General features: G+C 45.0%; 1 protein-coding gene across 4 annotated transcripts in view; it reads right to left on the bottom strand.

Moving 5' to 3' along the window:
* Positions 1 to 17800, bottom strand: part of LOC121279790 (putative phosphoenolpyruvate synthase) — a 181143-nt gene that overhangs the window by 39735 nt on the left and 123608 nt on the right. For 3 of the 4 annotated variants that reach the window (XR_005943498.1, XR_005943497.1, XM_041191144.1), the window contains exons 22-25: positions 16384 to 16479; positions 10995 to 11069; positions 7591 to 7683; positions 2541 to 2669 (exon numbers count right to left, since the gene is read on the bottom strand). Coding sequence is in view for 2 of the 4 variants with exons in the window: in XM_041191144.1 (XP_041047078.1) it covers positions 2541 to 2669; positions 7591 to 7683; positions 10995 to 11069; positions 16384 to 16479 (393 nt within the window). In the remaining 2 variants the exon portion in view is untranslated. The remainder of the gene's footprint in view (positions 1 to 2540; positions 2670 to 7590; positions 7684 to 10994; positions 11070 to 16383; positions 16480 to 17800) is intronic. The other variant, XM_041191145.1, reaches the window with a different exon arrangement.

The raw sequence follows: 17800 nt of genomic DNA, 5'->3' as shown, positions 1-17800 counted from the left end.
GCCCATGGAATACAAGGGAAAGTGGCAATCTGGTTCTAAAATTGGCTCAGTGGTAGGGAGCAAAGGGTTATGGTTGATGGGTATCTTTGTGACGAGGAAACTGTTTACACTGGGGTTACACAGGGCTCGGTACTGGGTCGCTTGCTTTTAGCGATTTATGTCAGTGATTTAGGCTTAAATGTAGCGGGCATGAGAAAGAAGCTTGAGATGATACAATAGTTGCCCCCATGTGGTTGGTGTTGAGGAAGAAAACTGCAGACTGCAGGAAGGTATCAATGAGCTTGTTCGGTGGGCAGAAAAGTGGCAAATGGAATTCAACACGGAGAAATGTGATGTAATGGCCAGGACTTTACATTGGTCAGGCGGGGCTCGGCGAGGGGTGGGGTGGGGGGGGGGGGGTGTGGTGGGGTGATGGCCGCTGAGCTGGCCGCTGCCTGAAATTGGCTCGGCACCGCGATTTCACACGGGTGGGCCAATTAAGGCCCACCCAGCGTGGATCACGAGCGGGAGCGCTACCTGTGCTGACAGGGGGAGGAGGGAGAGTCGGGTCCAGCGCTCTTCCGCATCTGTGGGTAAAAGAGCGCTTCAATCTTCCCGAGGGACAGAGCTGTCACAGGGAGAATGAAGCGCTTTTTAAAGATTTTATTAAAACCATTAAAAATTTAAATGGAACATGTCCCCTCATGTGACTGTCACATGAGATGGGACATGTTTGTATTTTCACACTAAAGTTTTTATATAAGCTTTAGGAAACCTCATCCAGATCATGGACAAGGTCTCCTTAAAAAACGTAAAGGCCGCTTGGCCTTTTTTGCCTGCCAACCATTGGGTTGGACGGGCAGCGTAAATTTGCATTAATTAGTACATTAATGGCCTAAATAAGCCTTTCAATTATTGGCGGGTGCGCAGCTGACTCCGGTGTGCGCCCGCCGAACAAAATATCGCAAGACAGCGTGATGACATCGGGACGCATGCCCAATGTCATCGCACGTCATTTTACGTTCAGGCATGTCGGGCCCACTCCAACACGCCAAATGTAAAATTCTGCCCAATTTATTTGGGAAGGACAAGTAAGGCAAGGGTATGTACTATAAGTGGTAGGATTCTGAGAGGTGTAGAGGAAGAAAGGGATCTTGGAGTGCATGTCCACAGCTCCCTAAAGCTAGCAGGATGGGTAGATAAGATGATCAAAAAAGTATATGGAATACTTTGCTTTACTGGTTGAGACCTAGAGTATAAAATCAGGGAGAATTTGCTAGAATTGTATAGAATGCCAGGGGCAAAATTCCGCCCCCAACCCCCCACCCCCCACATTGGTGGGGGAATTTCAGGAGCGGGTGTCCCCAATTTACATGGATAGGCCAATTAAGACCCGTCCAGCGTGACGTCCGCAAGGAAGCGCTATGCGCTCCCTGTGCGGGTTGGGGGGGGGGGCGGGGGGGACACGATTCCCTGAGCCAAGAGTGCATGAAAGAGCACACTCATCTCCCTGAGGTTAAGTGCTGCCTCAGGGAGATCGGCGCCAAATTCAAAAATGTTAAAAACAGAAAAAAAAATTTCCCTGACCTGTCCTCTCATGTGACAATGTCACATGAGTTGGGACATGCCCATTACTTTTAGTTACACTTATTCAATTTTAAAAACCTATATGAAACCTCATTCCGCCCATGGATGAGGTTTCATGTTTTTTCTAATGCCCGCCAAGGCTCCCTTAAGATTGGACGGGCAGGTCCACTAATTACGTTAATGACTTTGTCAATGGCTTCAATTGGCCACTGACAGGTCGGCGGGCGTACAGCTGATTCGGCTGCGCCCCCGCCGACCTGAAAATTGAAATGGGGCGCGGTGATGTCGGGAGTCCTGCCCGATGTCATTCCGCGTCATTTTACACGTCGGTGAGCAGGCCCCGCCCCCTGCCTGGGAAATCCTGGCCCAGGTGGACTGCAGCTACAGTGCTATATACAGACCTGGTTACCACATTACCAGGAATATTGCGATCACACTAGAGAGGGTACAGAAGAGATTTACAAGGATGCTGTCAGAAATGGAGAATTTTTAGCAATCAGAAAAGACCGGATAGGCTCGGTTTGTTACCTTTTGGAACAGAGGAGGCTGAGGGGAAATTTAATTGCGGTGCATAAAATGATGAGGGGCCTAGATAGAGTGGATAGGAAGGGTCTATTTCCATGAGCTGAGAGGTCAATAACAAGGGGGCATAGATTTAAAGTAATTGTGGAAGAATTAGGGGGGAGTTGAGGAGAAATGATTTCATTCAGAGGGTGGTGGGGGTCTAGAACTCACTGCCTGAAAGGATGGTAAAGGCAGAAACCCTCATTGCATTTAACAGCCACTTGGATATGTACCTGAGGTGCTGTAACCTGCAAGATAATGGACCAAGAGCTAGAAAGAGTGTTGCGTTTTGTTTTTGGCCGGCATAGTTCATGATGGGCTGAATGGGCAGCTTCTGTGCCAGAAAGCTTTCTATCTTTTTACATCACTGACTTCCACAACAAACAGCCATGTTTAAAATGGTCACCCACCTCAAAATATTCAGGTAGCTGCTGGTCTATGTTAAAGTAAAATTCTTGTGCTTTGTTTGCAGGTTGAATCTTATAAGTCTCCATTTTCTTCATTAGTCTGTTTACCCTCGACTCAGCATTTACAATATACTGGAAGTGATTCAAACATTCAGCAATAACTCATGCAGCCTAATTCTGTAACACAATGAACTTCTTTAATAATTAAGTTCGATATATTTAATCTATATTTGTTTTCTTCCAAGCTAACAGATTAATTACAAGCTGATGCATGTTCAGCAGGTCCTAGATGAACTGCTGTTAATGAATTTAAACATAGGGAGTATCTCAAATGTGGCTTAACATATCCTTAGTTAGAGGGTATTGCACTTTGAAAAACACTGCAATAAAATATTTACTGTGTTAAAGTCCAAAGTCCAGTGCAGTTTCTCAGGTAAATCTTGCCCCTTCTTTTTTAAAAAAACATACACAGGCTAATAGTTCCTCTGTCATGAACAATCTCCAAATACAGCAAGCAATGAAGCAATCCATTCTTTCAAATTGTAGACATCATACGGTTAAAGCAAATCCGATTGTTTTGTCTTCACAGGCAACCCTTAAGTCACAATTTGTCAGGACTGAAAATTATATTTCAATTCAAAGGATTAAATTTGTTTAAAAGTGGTAAATTTTTATTCCTCAGACACCTCCTTTATTAGACAGATGGCTATTCTCTACAAATATCATAGGGTTGAAATGGAACTATTGAGTCTCACCAAGCCTTGATTGCCCTGTAACATTTTGGATGACAGTATATGAGTATATTTGAGACAGGACGTGTAATGAGTGGGCTTCTTGGAAGGAATATGTGACTATGGTGGGTGTTTTCCTCGTCTCAAGGCTGGGGGCAGGGTTTCCCGATCGGCATGTGGAGGGCGGGACCCGCTCACCGACACGTAAAATGAAGCGGGATGACGTCAGGCAGAACTCCTGACTTCACCCCGCGTCATTTCAATTTTCAGGTGGGTGGGGGTGCAGCCGAATCAGCTGTGTGCCCGTCGACATGTCAATGGCCAATTGAGGCCATTTAAAAAGTAATTGCAGTAGTCAAAGAACCTTAAAGGTTGGCGGGCAGGCCAGGAGCCCTGGGGGGGGCTTCAGGGAAAATGGCGGATGAGGTTTCATAAGATGTAATAAAAGTTTAACTAAAAATGATGGACATGTCCCAACTCATGTGACAGTGTCACATGAGGGGACATGTCAGTGAAATTTTATTTCTATATTTTTAACATTTTAGAATTTGGCTTCGATCCCCCTGAGGCAGCACCTAGCCTCAGGGAGATGAGTGTGCTCTTTTGCGCGCACTCTCGGCTGATGAAATGCCCTCCTGCCCGCACAGGGAGTGCAGAGCGCTTCCTGGCAACCGTCAAGCTGGGCGGGCCTTCATTGGCCTACCCACCTAAAATTGTGGCACACGCCCACTCCTGAACTTCCCCGCCAATGTGGGGGGCGGGGGGGGGGGGGGGGGGTGGAAATTCTGCCGTGGGTCTTTGTAGGCCAATTAACAGAGATTGATTACTATCCTTCATTCGCTGATGTATCATCTGACAAACAGGATGGTAGAAGGACCTTTTTGTTCTTCATCAACCAATTACTATGCTCTTCGAAAGCCTGAACAAAGGGTGGTGAAGGTTGCATTGTTGTTTTTCATTCCAGCACCCTTAACAAGCACAAAACACTCCCTTTCCTGCCATATGTTATTTACCATGTATCCCCTGGAAGAAGATGAGAGAGGGAGTAGGACAAAATAGTGGAAAATAGGGGAAAAAGTCAGAAGGGAAAGGGCAAAGAGGAAAAGAAAGGAAGATCAAGTCCGAGAAGAGAACCAGAAGAAGAGGGGCGGACAATGAGAAAAGCTGCAACACGGAGACAAGTAGGATGTTTCCTTGGTTCATAAGCCAAGACACAGTTGAGTCAATAGTGAAACATAGAAATTTGCCTTCTACAATCTCAGTAATCAGATGATACGATGATATACAATTAGTCTTTGGAGAGCTGAGAGTTAATGATGAACTATAATACGCATAATGAACTGAAGGAAGCGAGAATGGTTGATGAATCACCAGACTGGAAGGAAATGTGAAACATGGAATATAAACTTCCTCTCCAACTCCAGATATTTAGTTATCAGTTGGAACACAAGGATTGATGGCTAGATTGAACACTGACCAGAGATTATTAATGAACAACTATGGTCCATAAAATAGATGCTTTGCAATGATCAATGTTAGCATAAGTCAGTTATTGCCTCGTACCACCAAGAGAGTTGACAGTCCAAATGTCTGTCGAAATACCCAACTTGTAGTGAACATGCAGTGTATAAAGAGGGGTGGAGTTGCAGGGCTAAGTCAGGTAGTAGGATCAGGAGAAACACAAGTTATTACCATTTGCTGTCTTACTCATGCTGTCAGGCCTGCTGAGTTTTTCCAGCTATTTTTGTTTCTGTTTCAGATTTCCAGCATCCGCAGTATTTTGCTTTTATCTCCCTTTGTGTTGTATGGACTGATCATCTGTGCTACATGAGTAACGTCTGTCCCACACACCCATGTTTCGCGCTTACTCGAAATGTGTTGTTGTGAACCGTAGAAAGAAGGGGGTTGGCACAACAATTGGGGTTGGATTTTGCAGCCCCCCCACTGGGCATGTTTTTGGTTGGGGGGGGCGCATAAGATATGACAGTTGGTAGCCCACCACCTTCCCACCCACCCCAGGTCTGTTCTCCCCAAGATGGGTGAGTAAGATGCCCACTAAGCCACCCTCCCTTAGGCCTATTGAGTCTCTTAACTGACCAATTAAGGAGCAATTAAGGGTCTAAGTCTGCCTCCACAGGCATAACACGCTGGGCAGTGAAAGGCAGGCGAGAGTTGGAAGGCCATTTTTCTCACCAAAGTTAATGAAAGGGCAGAAAGGAAGGGTTGGTTTACCTCTTTTGGCGAGGGGGGTGGGGGTGGTACCCTGTGCGCATTGGTGGACTCGCCCCCACAAGATCATAGCCCCCGCTTTGTGCCTCCCTGCCTGGTCTCCTTCCTAATCCCCGACCGTTCGCACCCTCCTCCCCAGGGTGCCCGGTCCCTCCCCACGCAAGAAACCCCAGACTCACCTTGTCCAGTGTTCATCATTTATCTTGGCAGGGCCTTCTTGGTCTCCCAACAGGCACCCACTACTCTCCTCTGGCCGGCTGCTCTCGAGGGCAGGGCTTCCTTCTGCTGAGGGGTGGAAGAAGTACAACCCCACTCCAACCTGAAAAACTCAGCCCTGATTTCTATCAGTTGACAACAGACCCAGAAATAACATGAGGAAAATCCTAGTGGTGGAGAGCTTTGGGAACCATGGGCTGGATTCTCAATCAAAGTTCAGGAACCCAACACTCGGATCATTTCCTGCTCCTGACCCCATGTTGTGCCAACATCAGTGACGGAATGTGATTTTCAAATGTGAAACCCCTAACTGGCACGAAGATGGTTTTGGCGCCCAATTTGAGGCTCAAGAATGGCCTAGTAATGGAGGGCAATTTTAAAAGGCAAATAGTAGCCATGACTGTGCTTGCCATTGCCTGAAGATTTGGAGCAGAAGGGAACTGAGAGGGCCAGCATTGTCCTGGGCAGGTGGCCCTGGGCAGGCCCATGCTTTTCCAAAGCCTACCTAGAGGCTTTGATGGATGCTCTCTCCAAGAGGAGGGATGTGCTCTTCCCTCCATTCAGAAGAAGAAATCCTCCAAGCCAGACCCAGATTGCATGGATGGAGGCAGTGACAGAGGTCAGCAGCCTTGCAGTCACAAGGAGGGCGTGGGTGCAGTGCAGGAAGCACTTCAATGAACTGATAAGGTCTGGAAAGGTGAGTGGCAAGTTACAGGCCTCTAAATCTGTATAAAACAGCATACACATGTGCACGTGAGGTGAGCAGACTGAGTGCTCATAGTTCTCCTTAACATTAAGTGAGCAGTTGTATCACTGAGACATCAGCAAGCCTCGCACACGAAATGCAACTGAGCGTGGTGCAGCACTGAGGAACACAATATGTCATGTGTACGCCATGCTGGCAAGCTTGCCCTTTAATCTAGATAGACTAGGTGAGTGAGTCGTCTTGTGGCCTGCCCACCCTTGGGCCTATTGAAGCCCTTAAGCGGTCAATTAATGGCTACTTAAGGGCTTTGTTCCGCCACTGTCAGTATTGTACCCCAGCGTTGGAAGGCCCACATCACGTGGGAAGCCCGGCAGCTTTAACTGCATGGACTGGTGTCAGGCAAGGGCAGGGGGGATCTCATTTGTGGGCTCACTGGAGGCACCTCACCCAAAGGTCATTCCCCCTTTAACCTCCACTCCCCTCCCCCACACCCCGCCCTCAAACCCCAGGCCTCTTGAACCCCACCCACTCCCACCCACACTGAGACCCCTGACCCCAGACCCCAGACTTATCTGGTCTCCTCAGCGTCATGAGACTGCCTGTAGGCCCAGCAGTAGCCGCCACTCTCAGCTGGCACTGCTTGGAGCACAGAGTTGATGGTCACCCAATTGGCCAACAGCTCTTTAAGGCAGGGTTTCCTCACGAAAAAGGGGCAGAGGTCTCGTCGTAATGCAACTAGTGCTGCGGGGCAGCCATCATGATTGTGGCTGGGATCCCCCTTGATCTTTTAGCTGGAGGGAGTGGTGAGGGGGTGGGGTGGGGGTGCGGGGGGGTGGGACTGTGGCACCTAATAAAATCCAGCCCATGGTCTATTTTCCAACTAGAATTGATACTGTAGAAACAAATAAAAACTTTGCACGTTTTTTTTAGAATAGAGACGTTAATCCATTTAAAATAAGGTAAAATAAGTGGGTTAAAGTCTGAGTTAATGGATTTTAGTAGAAGCATTTTAAGTATTTTGACAGGAGCAGCATAATTCAGAAGATATATTTCGGAGTTAATTCACTTCACAGGAGAAACAGCAACAGTAATCTGAATTCAAACCCAGTACAGAAATTCTCCAGTCGTGTTATAAAAATAGGCAAGACAGTAAGAATACAATAAACTCCACCTGAATTAATCGAGCTGCATTGATAATTCTCTTCCATACGGGTGATTTTCCAAGAATTAAGGTAACATCATGCAGTGATAATTCATTCAAAACCTGGTCATAAAACAATTCATTACTTCAATATCAATTCATAATTACATGGATAAATTATTGCAGGAGTTTTATTTGTTGAAGTGTTTTGCTTTCAACAAGGCAAACACACGTGACATATAGCACTGCCACTACGCAAGACATGCCATCAGCAGATTTTACATAAGCTTTGGTGCACTGGGTGCATCTACCTTCTTAGGCTGGCATTCTGCGACAGCGTTTTCTGGAAGTAGCACTGGGTGCAGGGTTTGGGGTATGGGGTACAGGGTGCCCCCCCCCACCAACCCCCACCCCCAAAAACTTTAAATCAAGTTTTGAATCCCCCTTGGACACCAGTTCCAAAAGCTAGAGTGCTGTTTCGGCTGGCCTGTCACATAAGTGGATGGCTGCCTCATTTAAAACCCTGACAAGCAATAGTAATGCTCAACTTGCACGCAAGCTATCTTTGTAGCTGTCACAGGCTTCAGGGTACACTGGGTACCTTGGTATGCTGCAAGCTTCAGGTTTCCATGCCCAATCTGATATGGTGGATCAGGCTCCACACACTTTGCTTCAGCAGTTCACAAACCACAAAGTATGGGAGAAATTAGGGGCACATAACTAAGAATAAATTGGGGTATAATTTACTTCCATACTCCCTACTTTAGAGCTAAAGGAGAAAAATGGTATTTAAATAACAATTAAAATATATTATAATGATATTCATTAATTTCAAATTTATGCCAGCCTCTTAACCATAAGACCATAAGACGTAGAAGCAGAAGTAGACCATTTCGGCCCACTGAGTCTGCTCCACCATTCAAAGAGATCATGGCTGTTCACTTCATATCATTTCTGATAATTGGCTGTTTGTGACTTATTTGTGGGGCCTTGTTGTGGGCACACTGGTTGCTGTACATTACAACAGTGACTACACTTTAAAAAGTATTTCATTGGTTATACAATGCCTTTTGCCATCTATATGGCTGTGAAAGGCACTATTTAAATGCAATTGTTTTCCTGCTTCCTTTACCATGGAGCGTAGTCTCAACAATTTGCTGCTCTTGTGCCTCTAGAGCTCATAGAGCTAACCACACTGCCCTTAGGATGTCACTTTTTTGAGAGAGTGCCATAATATGTCATGCTTGTTCTTCTGGAAGACATATGACAAAGTTCCAAGTGCATGCCTATCAGTTCAGCGGAAAGCTGTGGAGACTTTAGGCAAACCTCCAGTAAGAGTAAGGAACTCGCAAGAAGGGTAAGGGAAATTGTTACAGGAGTTCCACCTGAAGTCGGGGGAGGGGGAAAAGAGCAATTCATGGGGTTCCCCAGGGGCCAGTACTGTTTCATTTTACAACAATAACTACACTGTCAAATCGGTAGGATATAAGTCACAGGAAGTTATGGTCGAATTGTATAATACTGTGGTAAACTGCACCAACAACAACTTGTATTTTCATAGCATCTTTAGTGTAGGAAAACATAAGGCACTTCACAGGAGCATTATCGAACAAAAACTTGACACTGAGCAACATAAGTTGATATTCGGGCAGATGACCAAAAGCTTGGTCAAAGGAGTAGGTTTTAAGGGGTGTCTTAACAGAAGAGCGAAAGATCAAGAGGCAGAGTGGTTTACGGAGGTAAATCCAGAGCTGAGGTCCTCAGCAGCCGAAGGCACAGCCACAGGCATAGATGCAGTGATTAAAATTAGGGATACTCAAAGAGGTCAGCATTGGAGGAGTGCAGGTTATCTCAGAGGATTGTGGGTGGGAGGGGATTGCAAAGATAGGGAGGGCTGATGGGATATTTGAAAATGAGGATGAGAGTTCTAAAATTGAACTGTTGCTTAACCAGGAGCCAACATAGATCAGCAAGCAGCGGAATAATGGCTGAACAGGCCTTGGTGCGAGATAGGAGGAGATGGGCAGCAGAGATCTGAATAAGTTTACCAAGGCAGAATGCGGGAAGTCGGCCAAAAAAAAAGTGTATTGGCATTGTCACGTCTAAAGCTAACAAAGGCATGAATGAGGGTTTCAGCAGGAAAGCTGAGGCAAAGCCAGAGTCAGATGGTGTTACCCTTAGTGATGAGATATATGCCTACTATGTCAAATTCTAGCAACCAAGATTCAAGCAAGATATTTAAGACCTGGAGACAATTTAGAGAGAGGAGGAGTAACAAGGTTGATCCATGCATTAGAGGGCTTAAAAATCTGGACAATCTTGGGCTTTGCATCCTTTTAGGCAAATACAGCACTCAAAATTGCACAAAGCAACGTCCCAGAAACAGATGAGTGACCATTAAGTCGATGGTGATATTTATTTTGGAAAAAATATTGGCCAAGAGAGGAGGGAAACTGCTCTTCTTCCAATAGTGCCATGAATCTTATACGTTTACTTAAACAGGCAAGTATGGCCTTGCTTTAACATAGCATCTGAAAGAAACTAATTTGACAATGTAGCACTCCCTCAGTCAATCCACTGAAGAGATTAGTGCCCAAGTTCTGGAATGAAACTTGAATCCATAACCATTGGACTCAGATGAAATAATGGCCAGGGTTTTTAGGATGGTGGGGTTTCCTTTCCTGCCATCTGGAATGTCGGCAGAGGGACACATCCTTGCCGACACTGCTAGAGTGTTAATTGGCTGCAGGCAGGACTTCCACCCTCAGTCAGGAGGGGTGCTGCCTTAGAGAACTGCTGCCCAATCTGGTTGGCCGGCAGCTCTCTAGTCTGTGCAGCACCAAAAGCTGCAGTGGGCAAGGCTGGTACTGCAATCAGTCCCCAGAGTCCCCAGTGCCCTGGAATTCCAGGAACAGGTAAGTTTTGGGGGTCCCAGGATAAGAAGGATAGGGGAAGCCTGAGAGGGCCGATGGGCAGAGGGGGATTCGGGCATTGGAGGTGAGGCCTGGAGGAGAGGGAGATCTTGTTGGCACTGGGCCTTAAGGGGAGGTGCCCATCTTTAAGCGATGTAGGCGCCCCCTCCCCCAACAAACCCCCATTTCCTGTCCGAGGCCTGAACCCAATTTATTTTGGGCTTCCCCATACCCTGGGACTCATCCCGCCAGCCTGAAAATTGAGACTGAACTGGAAATGGTCCTTAAGTGGTCAATAATTGGTGCTTAAGAGCCTCAACTGGGGCAAGGGCAGGTAGGTCAGCTGAGGCCTCGCCCACCCAGCATAAATTTCAGAGAGATTGGGGCAGGTGGGAGACCCACCCGAGGAATTTTACATTCAGCCCCTACCTACAAACCCGCCAGCAGGGGAGTGCAAAATTCTGACCAATGTATTTTACAGGGTAAGCTTTTTGTGCCAATTAAATGTTTAAAAAAAAGTACCCTTCCTAGCAGTCCAAGGTCGCACATCTTCTTCTGTGTAATGATGTTATTCTGTTCCATGTTGCAATTCATGGTCTGGAAGAAAAATAAATGAATCAAATGTTCAATTTTGAAAAATATCAAGTCCATTTTCTTTTAAACTGAAGTCCACTGTAACGCCCCAGTGCTGATTAAACAAATCAGATGGAAATGTTTGTAACAATTTCTGTAAACAGTAAAAGTTTCAGTCATCACTTAATTGACCAAAGGGTCATAAACCACATAAAAGCCCTATTCCAAAAAGCTGGGATTCCAAATTCCACCAGTGTCAAGCACCATTGCAATTATATTGCTAGTCACGGAACAATCAAGATTGCTTAATTTGCACACAGTCTTTACCATTCTTTGAAAGGAATGGTATTGTCCAGACACTAGCTTTACCATGCATAATTGGCCCTGGGCAAATTGCATGTCAAGTATGCCCAAAATATATAAACTTTTATGATGTCAAGCTTTTCTGCCATACATGGCCTTCTATTCTAATATTATTTAAGTGACAGGAACCACAATAGCTCAGGAGCAGCCAGTTGCCTAAGATTAATGGGGATTTTTTTTTCACTTGGCTGAACTGCAGTCTTTAATTTGATCCCTTACCAATGATTGTGATTTTCCTGTTAAATGACTAATCAGTGGGATAACCCCAATTCTCATTTTAGTTCCCTGCAAGAATCTATTGGGTATAGACTGTTATCCTGCAGTTAGTTCGGGGATTGGTCTGCAGTATCTATCCTTCACAATCTGAATTGTTAGCCATCTCTTTTCAAAAAGGTTAAACGCACCAGGTTAGTAAAATTCTGGCTTCCCTGCCTGTTTGTAGGCTGTATTTTGAAGGCTATGCTTTGGATGATGCCAGCTTTCTTGTTAAGCCTAAGCTGCCATTTTTGAAGCCCAGAGCAAATTTGCAAAACAGCCACATTACAGAAACAAAGTTTGTACATTTTCTTGCACCATTGTTATAGGAGGACAGGCACAGGTACGTTTACTATGTATTTAAAGCCTTTGTTAATAGATAGGCAAGCCGTCTTACCTTTAAGTTACTTAGAAAGAGAAAGCAAGGCATATTTATACAGCATTTAGCATGACCATCTTAAGTGCTTTACAGCCAATGAAGTACTTTATGAAGTATAGTAACTGTTGTAATGTTGGAAATGTGACAGCAGGCTCCACAAACAGGAATGTGATCCTGACCAGTAATCTTTTTTTTAGTGATGTTGATTGAGGGATAAATATTGGCCAGGACACTGGGCCCTTATTCTTCTTTGAAACAGTGTCATGGGATCTGTTAGATCCACCCGAGAGGGCAACTAGCTGAGGCCTCGGTTTAATGTCTCACCTGAAAGGCAACACCTTTGGCACTGCGACCCTCTCTCAGTAATATGCCAGAGCATCTGACTCAAGCGACTCAGGGCGGGATTTTCCCACCCCTTCCGTTGGCAGGATTTCCCGGTCCTGCCGAAGTCAATGGAGATTTGAACGGTTCGCCACATCTGCCGTGGGGGAACCAGCTGGAGCGGGAGCTGGAAAACCCTGGCCTCAGTTACAGATTTAAATACAGTTTGGGCGTGGATCAGCAGGAGATGGTAGATTATCAGCTAACATTTCGAGTTTATACTTGCATTTTTCTCCACTTAATTCACTTTGTTTAATTCATCTGTTTAGGCTTAAGCAATTTCTTTTGCACCCACGTGCCAATCACAGATGCTGAGTGATTGGAATAGGTCTCTCTGTAGGCTATATACCTGTTGTCCTGTGTGTCAGGCCTGAGCCTGATATATGCTGAATCCTAACTGAACTTCACTTTCAGTTTATAATGGATACTGAGTTGAGCTAACATTATATTTTGTTTTGAGTCCGGATACGTCTCAGTTACGGGACATCTTGGGCTGGATTTTAAGGTGCATCGTGATCCCTGCCCCCGCCGGCTAACAAGTCAGTGGAGAAACCACCCAGAAGAAAAATGGCTACCCTGCTGTCATTTAACGGCCAACTGGTCATTAATAGGCCGGAGGTGGAATTTCGGCCCCTCAAGGACAGGAAGTCCCACCTCTGAGAACTGCCAGGTAATCAGATGGCCGGCATCTCTGTACTCCCAGCAGCGCCAGGTGGGAGCAGTGGTCACTGCAGGCAGGCTCCAATGGCGATCGTCGATGGGGACGGTCACCAAGGTAGGCGGGGGAGGTGTGGGGGTGGGGGGGGGGAGGAAGGGGGATGTTGCCAGGTCAGGCTGATAGGCCTCAGTGTGCGGGCTGAGGGGGGTTGGGGGCCAGGTTTGAGAGGGTAAAGAGGACAGTGTGATCTTGGGGGGTGTGCCTCCAACACGAACAGGGGATCAGCAATGGAGCTCCCCCCTCCGATCTTTACCTGACACCAGGCTATGCTGCTAAAGCTGCTGGGCTTTCCACATGACATGGACCTCCACCACCACAGGTAAATTAGCAGCGGGGGTGGCATGAGACCCTCAGATAGCCTTCGCCTTTATCATCTCCTGTAAAATTTCATACAGTTCGGAGCCAGGTGAGTAGGCGGTGGGAGGGCCAACCGCTGGATTTTTCGAGTCACCCCCACCTTCCAACCCACTGGTAGGGGAGGGTGAAATCCAGGCCAAGGTCTGATTCATGTTGGAGGTCATCCACCAATATTTTTATTTTGAACAGTATTTTTTTGTAGAACGCCCCCCCCACCCCCCCACCACCACTGGTTGCCTGAGCATTTCAAAAAATGTGATACTCCAAAATGTTTTATTTTCTTGGGGCTGAATTTTTAAAGCAGTGTTGGGATCCTGACACCCAGATGAATTCCAGCTCCCAAATTGGCGTCTTAGCCACTTTGCTTTCGCGGCACTATTTTAAAATCCAAGAGGCCTAATTGGCTAGAAGCAAACTCGGTGCCCAATTAGAGGCAGCGAGCATCTTCAGAAGGGGGAACTGCCTATCTGCCTGACATCAATGGGAGCCTTGCCAAACAGAGTAGGCAGCTCCTGAGAAGGCCAGGAGCTGTAACTCAGGCGGAACTATGGACACCAAGTTAAGACACAGTGCTTGGCCTGCACTAGTTGGCCCATCAAATGTTGTTTTAACACACAGATAAATAAACTTGCTTGCCCCATGCCAAACCCAACAGCCGTGGGCCAGACAGTTTGGATTTTCTGGAAAAAAAAATTATATTCGCGGCTGAAAAGACCCCTCAACAAACTCCTAAAGGAACTTAAGGGCCCATTAATTGGCAGTGAGCAAATTTCCTGTTTCCTCCCCCTTTGAAAATCCCCAAACTATCTCAGAGGCATTGAGATTCCAAGATGACCTCTGCAACCACGATTTTGAAATTTTGCCCACACTTGGTCAAGACTCCACGGCTATTTGAAAATCCAGCTCCTGATGCCTGCTGGAGAATTGAATACTTGCTCCAATTTAAGTAAAATGCTTATTATTTTGTGCTGCCTTTCCCTTAACTAGAGTGTTGTTGGGTCTTATCCAACTAATGGCTAGTTTAATTCAGCCCACATCAGGTTTCTTGTCAGGAGCCCAAAGATTGAAACTAAAAGAAATAAAATATAATCAAAGCTTCTGAAAATACATTGGAAGGGATTCCTCTAGAAATTTGGAAAACATGTTGCGAGGTGCATAGAACCTATTGAAAAGTCTAAACTTCTGCTATTCCATAGATACTTGGGTTTCTTATCATGTTAGTTTAAGAGATCATGAACTTGATTTTCAACTTGTCTTCCAGATATAAGATTGGCATTGAAGATCTGCCCCTCACTATAGTAACTGCCAGATTTTTGTTTCCAAAGAAATTGATGAACAGGAACATCAGGTGGTTTCTATAAATGGCGAAATGGGGTAACTGAAATTATTTCATATTTGTTGATATTAATTAAAATGTACATTTATAGCTTCAGAATAGATAAAATGTAGTTATGAGAGCTCTTTTCATGCATGATGGGAAATATAGCCAATACTGTAGGCATGATGGGATATTTGACCAAAGTGACTATGGGGAATACTGGCTTAGTAGTTAGCAATTACTGCCTTAAACAGCCTGCATAAACTGTCTGTTCATTGTTATACAGAAGAAAGAGATAAAGGGGAACTGAAGGCCATATCGAAGGCTGAGGATCGAGATAATGGGAACATCTGTTAATGGAATAGTATGGTTAGTTAAGAAATTAATGAATTATAATGAAAAGTAGGAAGATAAGAAAGCTAAACATGTGCTGTAAACCCTGTAGCTTTGAGAGAGGTTCCTTGGGCTGGCTGAGGTTCTCTCCCTTGCAAGTGCTTGAAATAAATATTTGCTTGCTTGAATCTCTCAGATTTGAGAGTGGTCATTTTTATCACAATGGGCAGCCAATCAGCAATGCCAGTTAAATACCTAGGGGGGAAAGTTGAAAATTGATCCCCAAGTATCACTTTCCTCAGGATGACAAAAATAATTGGTGAGTGCTGAGTAAATGATTATCCTATTTAAATTTGGCTAAGGTGGTATGGTAGCTTGATATATGACTAACCTTTGAAATTTAATAATGGAGTTATTTTAAATATTTTATTAGTAAGTCAATTTTGTTTGAATGCAACATTTTGTCACTTTCTACATTTGACAGACAGAATGGAAGAATTAATAGCAACTATATTTTGTAGTGCTCGCATTTTCCTAAATTCCTTGACAAAAATTGCAATTTTGCATCTCCTTCACTTACCTACCTGTATTACCCAGTGGTGGTGTTCCCATTCTCCTTCATTCATATTTCTGCAGTAGAAGATCTTTTACTGCAGCTAGAGCAGTCATATCATGTTACCGAATTTAAATAGCTACACATTACAGGTTTTGCTAACAATTCCATTTTAACATTCCAACAAGCTGAGAAGGAATGACTTTCTTCTGACCTATGACTTCTATATGCTCTGTTAAAGTCTGAATAATAAAGCACATTGTCCAGGACACAAGGGTAGAAATTATAATTTGTGTTCTTTTGATATAATTTTATTATTTGGCCTTGGAATTCTCAGAGACGCCGGGAGATAGTGAATCTGGGATGGAATGGTAATTCCCCCATTCCCCCACCCCACCAGTTGTTACCTTAAATTGGTGCAAATGGGAGGTTAAGAATAATTATTCCTCATGTCAACCGTTGCTAAGACTCCATATTGGATAATGAAAAGGCTCCACCTCAAATTCATAATCTCTCCACTGTCAGTGCATTGCAAAACTGAGTTCTCTGCATCAAGCATTTAAACTTTGAGTCTAATATATGCATTCATGCTTCATTAGATTTCCAACTCTGTCACAGCGAATTTATGTGCAGTAAAGTTATGTAGCTAATTGCTGTACCATAAAATTATTTAAAACTTACCATTAGATTCATAAACAAATGGGCACAGCAGATCCCCAGGAACTTATAATTGTAGGGTGAAAGGCAAGGAATTCCTCCAGACTTAAACCCTAATTCCTAGATAAATAACATTGATGAAATATTCAGCATTATTTAAGTACAAACAAAATAATTGCTATTAACCAGCTGTATGTATCTCTTGTGGCACCACTACCAGGTCCTCAGAGTCTGACTCCTTGCCATCTGCTCCCAATCCCTTCGAAAGGTGGTCTTTGAGGGCTTCCTGACCACACCCAGCCCTCTTCCCACCTCCAGGGAAACCTGATGAATCTACTTTTGCCCAGCTCCATTGTTAAGGCCTCCGTGGCCATACCTGTGAACCTAAGAGCCCTCTCTCTTCCCTGATGCTCCATTAGTGTAGCTTCTACCTGACGCTAGAGCAAGTGCAAACAGCCAGCAGCAGCTCTCTTCCACTGAGTGCAGGGGCAGACTGCCTTTAAGAGGAGCAGGCTGGCTGCATTACATGTTTTAAGCACACATTGTTGGGGCCCCCTGCTGAGTGCTCAAACACCCACAGGCCACACTTAGATCAACACTACAATCAGGTAGGTTTGTGTGCTCCCTGCCTCAACAGCAAGCATGGGCAGGTTATGAACCACGCAACTGGGTCATAACGAATCTTTACCCCATATTGTTGTTATTTCTCCTTTCATTGAAGGTGTACAAATTCAAAAGTGCAGACCTTTGAACATCTGCTGTCAATGACATAGCCATCAGAACATTTTTGGACAGCATTATTAATCTTTGCTGATCTTAGCATACATTCTTTATTAGCATAAAAACAAAAAACTGCGGATGCTGGAAATCCGAAACAAAAACAGAATTACCTGGAAAAACTCAGCAGGTCTGGCAGCATCGGCGGAGAAGAAAAGAGTTGACGTTTCGAGTCCTCATGACCCTTCGACAGAACTAGGTGAATCCCAGGGAGGGTTGAAATATAAGCTAGTTTAAGGTGGTGGTGTGGGGGGTGGGGGGGGGGTGGTGGAGGTTGGGTGGGGGGAGAGAAGTGGAGGGGGGTGGTGTGGTTGTAGGCAAAAGCAGTGATAGAAGCAGATCACCAAAAGATGTCACAGACGGCAGAACAAAAGAACACATAGGTGTTGAAGTTGGTGACATTATCTAAACGAATGTGCTAATTAAGAATGGATGGTAGGGCACTCAAGGTATAGCTCTAGTGGGGGTGGGGCGAGCATAACAGATTTAAAAATATTTTAAAATAATGGAAATAGGAGGGAAAAAGAAAAATCTATATAATTTATTGGAAAAAAACAAAAGGAAGGGGGAAGAAACAAGGGGGGTGGGGATGGAGGAGGGAGGTCAAGGCCTAAAGTTGTTGAATTCAATATTCAGTCTGGAAGGCTGTAAAGTGCCTAGTCGG

Source organism: Carcharodon carcharias, chromosome 7 (genome assembly GCF_017639515.1).
Source record: "Carcharodon carcharias isolate sCarCar2 chromosome 7, sCarCar2.pri, whole genome shotgun sequence".
Taxonomy (NCBI): Eukaryota; Metazoa; Chordata; class Chondrichthyes; order Lamniformes; family Lamnidae; genus Carcharodon; species Carcharodon carcharias.
The sequence above is the reverse complement of the archived record's forward strand: the minus strand, read 5'-3'. Positions and strand labels throughout refer to the sequence as shown.